Genomic DNA, 10,576 nt, shown 5'->3' with positions numbered 1-10,576 from the left:
CCAAGAACCTCATGCTGTCCATGGTTTCCTGCCTTGAGACGTATCATTCTCTTTGCCTCAGTGCCCTATCACCTCTATCACCTGGAATATTCCTTAGCTGGAAATCCAATTAATACATCACCTCTTCCAATAAATCTTTCCTAATTTTCCCCTGAAAATGTTAACCATTCTGTCCTCTGTACCAACCTCTGTCCTTTATTTAAAAATATATTGTTCATTTATTCATTTAACATTAAATACTATTCTTTCCAGGCGCTAGGCTAAGTTCTGGTAGACAGAGAGTCAAATAACACTTTTGGAGAGGGAGGGCTTCATGCTAAAGCATGGACATAAACAAGCTAACTGCCAGTTGTTCCCACCAGCTAACAAAGTATAGGTTTCGACAGGCTTGGGCGGGCGAGGAGAGGGTATGCTGGGAGAAACGGGTGATAGGGCATTCTAATTCAGCCCAAATTTAGGAATCAGAGTTTATCTGTTCATGGAAAACAAGAGCTGGCAATACAGCTGGTCATTTATTTGAATAAATGTCCATGATGTGGAACAGGATGGTGTCTGTTCAGCATCTTGGACTGCTTTTGAGCCCTTGTGGGGAGAGGAGTTAGGAGCAACACTGAGAGAATTATTTGAAAAGAAGACTTTGAGCTACTCTGGGCACAAGCTGTGCTGGCTGTGGAAACAGGAAAAGGCCATTCTCGCTTTCACATAGAACCCAACACTGCTGCAGTATTGAGAATGGTAGCTTTCAGCACGCAGGCTGGTAGCCCCCTGCGCTGGGGATGCTGGCATTTTCACAGTGGGCCCTGTCAGCACTGGCAGTGGCAGGACCGTAGCACCCTTGAATGGCTTCATGAGAAGGCATTGAAGAGAAGGTACTCGAGCAACAAAGGAAGAAAAGGTGGGGGTGGGGTGGGGAGGGGAATACTGCATGATGATCTATGGCTGACAGACTGGTTCGTGAGCCTATTGAGACACACCCAGGGCCTTCCACTTAGTGTTGGGGCAAGACCATGAATGCCAGGCTACTTGTAATCTTGAATTCTAACCACAAGCTATGGAGTCCCGAAGACACCTGAGTTAACTTTTTTATTGGCTATTAGGGAACTGTGTCTTATTCATCTTTATATCCCAGGACCTAAGACAAAGCCTGACACACAGCAACTGCTGACAAAATATTTGTGGATTTATTTAATGAAGGAGTTGAAAGGGTCAGAGAAGGGAGAGGTGGGAGCATCACATATGCATGCACTTGATTAAAATGTGATGATTTGTTCCTGATCTGATTAGACCCAGAATATCAAACGGACATGGAATCTGTGCCATGGGTTCTGGCCTGTTTTGATGCTGCCAGCACAAGTGGGAGGTGCTGAGACAAATTCCGTGGCAGTTACAAAGCGAACTGGCTGCCAAGATGGAGAGCAGGGAACAAATGGCCTTGACCTTCTATAATCCTAAGGTTCCCAAAATTAAGGGGAACCGGCACTACCAAAGGGTGAGGAGGTACCTAATTGTAGGTCAGATGGGAGGAAGAAGACTTACTTAAAGGTGGGTCTAGATAGAGTATCCTAAAGAAAGAGAAAAGATCACCCTGGGTAGGGATAGACAGCCACAGATCAAGCCCACATGGACACACTTAAGGTAGAGATGAGTAGGAGCCCCTGGGGATCAATGGTTATCTTTTTGGGTAGGCAATATTTCCCTCATCCTTGTAGCCTACCCTCCCCATCAACAAATATCCGAATGCCTCAATGCCACCCCAGAGGCGGCAGCAGCATGTGAATCAGGCACATATCTACATCCGAATGTTCTGTGGCAGCCTGTGTGGTTTTGGTTTCCTAATGGTGATCTGCATGTCCCCACTGAACTGGGTGAGGTTCCTGGTGACCAAGAATGGCTTTGAGCTCTACGCAGGACTCTGGATCACATGCAACTATGAGCTGTGCTGGAGCCACACACCCAAACCACCCTGTGAGTTCCACCAAATTAAACACCACAGGCCCCACAGTTCCAGAGCTTTCTGCCATGTTGGCCCTTCATCTTTCCTCCTCCAAGATCTCTTTGCCCTCACCTCTCCAAGTCCAGGATGGATCTCAGCCAAATTGTGAATGTAGCCATCCTTTTCTTTGGTGTTCTCAGTGTAACCTTTCCCAACTCAGTAGTTGATACTCTCTTTACTTTCTGGGAAGAACCCATTGGGCCTTTATAAGCTGTCCCTGTGAAGCAGTATGGTTGGTATTCTAACATCACTTGCAGAAATAGATGTAATTGATCATAACGAGGAAACAAAGCAAGGTGTCTCAGCCTCCATCAGATTTAATTTTTAAGGTCAGTGTGTTCTTCTGCCAACAGTAGAAGAGAATGTAAATGCATGTCAGATAAGGGTGTATAACAAATGCTAGCTATTTAGAGTAAATTATTAATGTCAAATTTTATGTGAACTTAAGCAGATCTGAAAATGCAATATAAAACATTGAAAAATAAGTTTCTAGGGCTAGAAGATACCATATGCATGAGTTTTTCAATCAGAAGCAACACTTAGAGGAAAGACAGAACTACACAAAACAGTTTTCCCATTATCCACAAGAGATACAGATAAGCAGAGGCTCCAGATGCTGGATGTGGGGTTGGAGGGGTTGCACCTAGGCTCAGACCTGAGCTGGAGCATCTATGACATGTGGAACTCAAGGGCAGGACCCAAACACAAGATCTTGAGAAGGAACTAAAATCAAAGGCAGGCAGACAATTCAAGTGCACCTTCAACTTCAAAGAAAAACTAAAGAAAATATTTGCAATAAATATGAAAGATAAAAGGCTAATGGCCTTAATATTTTAAAATGTATATTATTAATAAAAAGGCAAATACTCAAATAAATTCTTTTTTTTAAGTTTTAAAATATTTTATTTATTTTTGATAGAGAGAGACAGAGCACAAGTGGGGGAGGGGCAGAGAGAGAGGAGACACAGAATCCGAAGCAGGCTCCAGGCTCTGAGCTGTTAGCACAGAGCCCGATGCGGGGCTCGAACCTATGAACCATGAGTTCATGACCTGAGCTGAAGTTGGTTGCCCAACCAACTGAGCCACCCAGGTGCCCCTCAAATAAATTCTTGATAACCAGACAATTCACAGAACAAAAACTAAAAATGTTTGGTAAACATAGGTAAAACTATTTTAACCATAATAAATCATTAAAGAAAGGCAAATCAAATGAACAGTAAGATAAGATTTTTCAAATGCGACATTAGCAGAGATTTTTAAATGATGATACACAATGCTGGACACTCTCATATACACTGGGGACCATGTAAATGGCTATAACCAAAGCAATATGATTATGTGTATCCAGAGATTTACACTCACAAATTCCATTTCTAGAGAAATGGAGTAAAAGATACAGGCATAAAAGTTAAACTGCAATATTTATGTAATCATGCCCAGGTTAAAATTTAGGACTTGAAGATTATTAAAATTTTAATGAATGAGAGTCTTGGAATTTTGTCACTTACAGTAACAAATAGTTTATTTCTCAGAACCTGGATATTACCTATGAGGCCAACTGTTAATGATTTAGAGGTGGTCAACTGAGTCCTTTAAGTACACAATTTTAAGTCAAGTATCTATCCTGTTTGCAACGTTAACTAAGTTCTAATTCTAGGATCAGTAAGTAGTCCGCAGTTCTCATAATGAATTTCCCAAATGTCATGAGTGTGTTCAGCTCTCACTAATCTGTTATGTTATTACTGCCCAAAACACTATTGTCCAAATTCAAGAACTTTAAACTTTTACCTACTAATTGCAAGAATTTAGCCCCCTTTCCCATGGAAAGGTGTTTTCAGGATGATCCCAGTCAATGATTCTTGACTTCAGAGCACCATCAGGTAGGATATAAAAGCTACCAAGACTGGAAAGAATACTACCCTACTGGAAAGCAGTAATGTCATTTCTGTGAGTTTCATGGGGACTCTCTAAGATGGGATCAAGAATGTGTGTGTTCATGTTCCTCTGTCGTGGAGTTACATTAGGCCATTGTGCCTCTGCCTCTGATTTCACCTGGTTCTAGATGATTGATAGCCTCTCTGCTGTAGCAGTTGCTAACAGAATGGAGAAGGGGTGGGGAGTAGGGGACACCATCCTTCACTTTTATTCTAGGTCTCAAGTGTGGAACAGACCCTCTGTTAACTCCCCTGTAGGATAGGTGAGATCAAACCATAATATAAAGGAATGTTTTGCCATAGAGAGTAGGTTGGACCATTTGGAAGACTGTGGAGAAAGAAGATTAGGTCTTTTAGTCAAAGCAGTGGACCCTCCGGAGCCAGGGCCTGAGAACCATTGCACAATAAACAAGGCCAAGCTGTGTGAGGAACCTAAATCCTAAGTTGATTTCACAGCCTCCTCTCCCAGGTGCTAGGTCTCCATCTTTTCCATTCCAAAACCACCTTCTTTTCCATGAGGATGGGGAAGTTTTGTCTTGGCCTTATGTGACTGGAATAAAAATTTTGTCTTGGCCTTATGGCAACGACATGGAGGTTTAGATCTGACTAAATAAGTGGGCTGACTCCTCAGCAGCACCTTCTTCATTCTCAAAATCCATAGCCACACCCCACCTGCACTCACTCAGTCTGGCTCCTTCATAGTTAAAAGGAGCTAGCCCTTTCGGAGCACTGTCTCCCTATTCTGGCTTTAATTTTTGCTGAAGGACCTAGGGTGCAGTAAGAGGAATCCCACCCCCAAATCTCTTTGGCACAGCTGAGTACTAGGTGCTTAGCTTTTCCTATGGCTGGCTTCTCTCCTATGCTTCTTTCTTCTCACGTCATCTTGGCTTCCCCATTGATTCCTTCCAGAGTGTCAACAGCTGTAAAGGAAAAGAGCATCTAGTGTTAACTAAGCTTATTTGTTCACAAGAGCAAGGTGGCTTATAGCCCTGGCCCTCTCACTTTCCAAAACCTCCTGGACCAAGTTTTACTTTCGTAACAATAGAAGGAGATCTTGCCCAGCCCAAACTACTGAATGGTGAGTGTTCCCAATTCACTGAGAATCATTACTGCTTTCCAGTATGGTAGTATCCCTTCCAGTCTTGGTAGCTTTTATGTCTTACCTGATGGTGCTCTGAAGTACAGAATCACTGACTGGGATTATCCTGAGAACACCAGCAAGGATCTTATCAAGCTTTTTGCGTGATGTGGGCTTCTTCCTCTCCAAATTGAGAATGACATCCCCTCTCTTCCCAGGGCATTAGCTTCATTGCCTTTAGCAAACTGGGAGGTTTGCCTTGCTATTCCTGCAACCTAAGGCCATAAAAGAATATTACTAAGGAAATCTTCAGCAGTGTTTTGATACATGTGACCTACGTGGGTGTTCCTTATATCTAGGGCACTTCTCTTTCCCTGGACCAAAACTTCTTACTGACAAGTAGGGCCTTTTGTAACTTAGGTCCTAAGATCTTTGAAACTTTGACAAGTAAGCTACTGTAAAAACTGATGTTTAAAAGCTGAAATAGCTTTTGGTTTTATAGGAGATGGAGACTTGAATTCAGCTTTAGGATGTTTGTTTTGTTTTGTTCAATGAATTAGGAAAAAAACTATGAAGTTAACCAAATGTGCAGCCATTTTATACTATGGAGTTAAGTGTTTAGTTTGGTCAGATAATTAGTTGTATATAATTATTACTAGTAGACTTGCTTCCTTTTGGGGTGAGATTATTCTATGCTGCAAATCTTCAGTTGTTCCTTTGGAGTTGTGAGTGATCTTGTTCATGTGGTTTCAGGAGATAAGGAGCCAAAATGGAGAAGATTGTAAGAAAAACATGAAGTCAATTCTTCCTCTCATGGTGGAGGAAAGGCTGGGCTGTAACATATCTTAGACAGAACTTACACCGAATATCTTAGTGCACTTTTGTGTTTTAATGATCAGATTTCATTTGAACTAGTATAAGCTATAGAGTGAACTTATTTATTCAGAAGAATCTCATAGACTCCCAAAGGCAGGAAGTTTGCTGTACCTTAGGAAATTCCAGACAAGACCGGGGTCTCTGATGAAGAAAATCAAGCCTGCCAGTCACTCAGTCTCTCTAGAGCTGCATTGTCACTCATCTTAGTTTACACTTTGTTTTATCACTACAGCTCAGTTTCTCTTGTTAGTGTGCAAATCCTAAAAAGTGAGATCCCAGTCTAGCTTTGTATCTTCTTGGCTCAAACAAGCAAAAGAGGAAATTAACATGAATCAGTCTCAAATCCAAATTTCCAAGCGTAAGAATCAAATTAGTCCAATATGGGTCAGAGCCCATTCCTTGGTCCAATTAGCTATAGTCAGGGGACTATAGGCAAGGGCTGCTAGGTCTAGTTGGGGGCAGTGGGCTAAATACCATGAACGATGCCTATCACACTGGGCTTCATGAAGCTCAATGTAGGCTGATGGTTCTTACTGGCTACATATCCTGCTAATTCTGAAACCCAGGTTTCAGAAAATGTGTTGCTTTGGGGTCATCATGTTTTAATGTGGCTAATTTGTTTGGGCCACAGAACAACTCACCTCTGTGGGTAGGGGTGTGGTTTCTTTTCATGGACTTTCCTATTATTGATGATGTAAGTGGTGAGTTCTAGAGAACGAAGTAAAACTTAAGAGTCAAATCTTAAATTGGGATAAGCTTTAACATATTTTCTTCTCTCTGGGTTACCTGGAAGCCGGACTGTGATTCTCAGACATAAAAGTTCTGAGAGAACTTTTAGTGGTAGAGCCCATCTGGCTTAAGAAAGGAAAAAAGCTAGACAAGGAGGCACCCCCTAAAGGATACTGAAGACATTGCAGGGTCTGCAGTATCTCAGAAGAACTATATTTACTCGCAATTGTGTGTTATCATCTATTTCTTTTCTTTCCAAGTTTTTATTTAAATTCCAGTTAGTTAAAATACAGCATAATATTAGTTTCAGGTGTACAATCTAGTGATTCGTCACTTCCATACATCACCCGGTGTTCATCACAACAAGAGCACTCCTTAATCCCCGTCACCTATTTAATCCATTCCCCAACTACCTCCTCTCTGGTAACCATCCATTTATTCTCCATAGTTAAGAGTCTATTTCTTCGTTTGCCTCTTCGCTTCTCTTTTCTTGTTTGTTTTGTCTCTTAAATTCCACATGTGAGTGAAATCCTATGGTATTTTTCTTTCTCTGACTAATTTCACTTAACATAATACTCTCTAGCTCCATCCATGTCATTGCAAATGGCAAAATTTCATTCCTTTTTATGGCTAAGTAATATTCTGCTGTGTGTGTGTGTGTGTGTGTGTGTGTGCATACATACATACCACATCTTCTTTATTCATTCATCAATCGATAGATACTTGACACTTGGGAGGTTTTCATAATTTGGCTATTGTAGGTAACGCTGCTATAAACATCAGGTGCATGTATCTTAAAACATTGCTGTGGGAGTTAAGGGAAGGATCTGCTTGATATTAGGGAGATGTTAGGAAAAAGTAATGTTTAGCATGCCCCTTCTCTCTTACCAACATCCAATCTGCAGAGAGCAGAGATCTTGAGCCAGGAGATGAGAGAAGTGGCGTTATGGCATTTGGGTAAGGGCTTTGGAACAAAAGGATGTTAGCAGACCTGTCCCTGAGCAAATGTGACGCAGGACCTTGAGGGACTCTCAGGAAAGAAAAAAAAAAAAAGAAAGATATTTTTAGGGATTGAAATTCCTACAATCCAGAAAATTCAGGCTTGAAATCTTACAAGAGAGGAGTTCAAGTAAATGGGACGTCGTTTTGTGGTCAAATGCAAGATAAGGCCTGTACAAGCCAGATCTACTTGGAAGAGAAAAAACAAATAGAAACAAACTACCTGTCCAAAAACAGTTAAGTCATTAAGTAAAATATGTTAATATGATAAGCTCCTTGGTAGCCATTAAAAATGATGTATACAGGGGTACCTGGGTGCCTCAGTTAAGTAACCAGCTCTCGATTTCAGCTCAGGTCTTGATCTCATGGTTCGTGGGCTTGAGCCTCGCTCTCTCTCTCTCAAAAATAAATAAATAAACATTTTTAAAAATTAAAAAAAATGAAAATGATGTTTACAACAGGTGATTTGGAGGATAATCTTACCATATAATCTTAAGAAAAAATTCACTTGATATGCAGTATCATATCCACTCAGTACAGAGGGTAGAAAAATACTGGAAAGAAATAACATAAAATGCTAGCAGTAGTAGCTGCCTCTACATAGTGGGCTTGTGGCTGATTTTCTTCCTTATATTGAACATGTATTACTTTTATTTATTTAAAAAAATTGTTTAATGTTTATTTATTTTTGAGAGACAGAGCACAAGCAGGGGAGGGGCAGAGAGAGTGGGAGACACAAAATCTGAAGCAGGCTCCAGGCTCTGAGCTGTTAGCACAGAGCCCCAGGCAGGGCTCGAACCCACGAACTGTGAGATCATGACCTGAGCCGAAGTCGTATGCTTAACCGACTGACCCACCCAGATGCCCCCATGTATTACTTTTAGAATTAGAATTAGGAACAAGAAAATCTTTTAATCTGTGTTGTGATGTTAGAGTCATGTTTCCTATAAGCTAGTTTACATCTAGGTTCATGTGTTAACGCACCCAGAACTATTTGTATGTTTAGTTTTATAATGAAGGCTTTGCCTTCACAGTAAATAAATTCCAAGTATCAGTGAAAAGCTGGGAAACGGGAACCTGGGTGGCTCAGTCAGTTAAGTGTCTGACTCTTCATTTCAGCTCGGGTCATGATCTCACAGTTCTAGCCCCATGTGGGACTCAGCGCTGATAGCTCAGAGCCTGCTTGGGATTCTCTTTCTCTCTCTCTGCCCTTCCCATGCATGTGCTCTCTCTTTCTCTCTCTCTCTCTCTCAAAAATAAATAAATAAACTTGAAAAATTAAAAAGAAAAGCTGGGAAATAAGATCCTTATTTATGCCCTGGACGCCACATAGTAAGCTCTGTTTCATCCTCCCTAGTCCTCACGCCCTTTTCTAAGACTCTATCTGGTTTTCTTAAGAAAACCCTACTGGACTACCCAGACCCTGCTGGCCCCCTGCTGGACTACCCAAGCCTTTCCTTTCTCATTCTCCTTGGCAGATTACCTTCAATATTCCAGGACTTTCTTCCTCATCTCTATCTTCTCCACACTCGTTGCCCTTGGCTGGCTCATCAGCTCTTGCCTGCCTAGAAGAGGAAGTACGACCACCAACTTCGATCTGAAGGTATCCATACTGAGCTTCATCTCAGGTACAGACCTAGACTGGCAGGGAAATGCCAGGGTAAAACTGTCAAATGAATCAAGTTTCTCTGTGGGGCTTTTATTCTCTTTTTCTTGTCCCTTTCCTCTTCTTCAGTATCACATCAAGTTGCCAGCTTCCGGCCCTGTCTTACTGCATAAAACACACTTTAACTGACTTATACCAGGGGGAAGGGAGAGGCCCCTTTCTCTTTCCCATATTGGTCAAGCCCTAAATTTTAATCTTGCTGTGCATATGGCGTGGAGGTAGAAGAAGACTTGGGGGGGGGGGTGCGTGGTCAAGGAAGACTGAAGACACTGATGGGTTGTGACATCTTTTCTTTTGGTCCTAGCCATCTCCTTGCTCCTCTGCCTTATCCTGTTTCTGGCACAGGTTTACAGGCATATTAAGGATGCCTTGGAGCCAGATCTCCTATGGGCCTATCATATTAATTGGTGGAGTGACTTCTTATTCACGTTTTCTGGTGAGTCAGTCCCCTGTCTTATGCTAGAAGGATAGAAGAAGAAACCACTTCTTGAAGGCAAGGTAGAATTTAGGAGAAATAGAAGAAATGACTGTTCCTATCCGGAACATTTATACATGGAGAGGCAGAGTGGTATGGCAAAGAAAGTATGGATTTTGAAGTCTGGAAACCTGGATTTAGTAACCTGTTCTACCATTAACTGAGGCAGGCACAGGTTGACTGACTTGCCTAAGACCACACAGAAAGTTGTGGAACTATCATTTGAATCTAGGAGGTTCAAGCTTTGTCTTCACCATGTGAGATAATGCAATGGGAGTACAGGGGGGTAAAGTAACTGTGCTGAGGGAGAGAAGGGTTGGCTTCACTAAGAAGAGGTCTTTAGAACCTCTTCTAAAGCATCACTAAGAATTTTGAAAGCCAAAAGACCATCTGTCTACTGAAACTCACCTCAAATTCTTCTCCTCCTTTAGGGATCATGTCCTTCCTCAACTATATAACTTTCAGATTTCCTCCCCTTGATCAAAATGTCACCGCGAGTCCCACGGAGAAGTCAAGGCTGGGGGTTGGTCCAGTGACCAAAGAATTACCTGCTGAAGATGAAGGGTTAAGGTCTGATATGGAAGCTCCAACTGAGGAAGAGAAAACAGCCCCCGAAGCAGAACCGTGATGGTGATAGGAAAACCCAACTACTGCTTGTTTTAAAAACGGAAGAGAGGCTGAGTTGGAAATGATTGTGTAGATTCTAGGAAACTCTCCTAATGTCATGTCTATGCTATTGAAGGAGATAGCAGTAAAGCTATCTTTTGTGTGCACTGGATCCAAAATATGTATTATAGAAATGTAAAGAAAATAATAAAAATCCACT

The 10,576-nt window shown here is 41.7% G+C and overlaps 1 protein-coding gene across 1 annotated transcript; it reads left to right on the top strand.

Moving 5' to 3' along the window:
- Window positions 1–1,408: 1,408 nt before the first annotated feature.
- Window positions 1,409–10,576, top strand: TMEM202 (transmembrane protein 202). The gene is made up of 5 exons (XM_030317771.1): window positions 1,409–1,489; window positions 1,710–1,965; window positions 9,088–9,237; window positions 9,580–9,711; window positions 10,182–10,576. The coding sequence occupies exons 1-5, from the start codon at window positions 1,409–1,411 to the stop codon at window positions 10,376–10,378; spliced, it is 816 nt and encodes a 271-aa protein (XP_030173631.1). The 3' UTR covers window positions 10,379–10,576.

This window comes from Lynx canadensis, chromosome B3 (genome assembly GCF_007474595.2).
Source record: "Lynx canadensis isolate LIC74 chromosome B3, mLynCan4.pri.v2, whole genome shotgun sequence".
Classification (NCBI taxonomy): Eukaryota; Metazoa; Chordata; class Mammalia; order Carnivora; family Felidae; genus Lynx; species Lynx canadensis.
This window is presented reverse-complemented; position numbering and strand designations above follow the sequence as displayed.

Coding starts and splice junctions, on each gene's coding strand:
- TMEM202 (XM_030317771.1), top strand. CDS start 1,409: ATGGAGAGCAGGGAACAAATGGCCTTGACCTTCTATAATCCTAAGGTT. Junction 1,966..9,087: donor CCACACACCCAAACCACCCT/GTGAGTTCCACC, acceptor TCTCCTTGGCAG/ATTACCTTCAATATTCCAGG. Junction 9,712..10,181: donor CTTCTTATTCACGTTTTCTG/GTGAGTCAGTCC, acceptor CTCCTCCTTTAG/GGATCATGTCCTTCCTCAAC.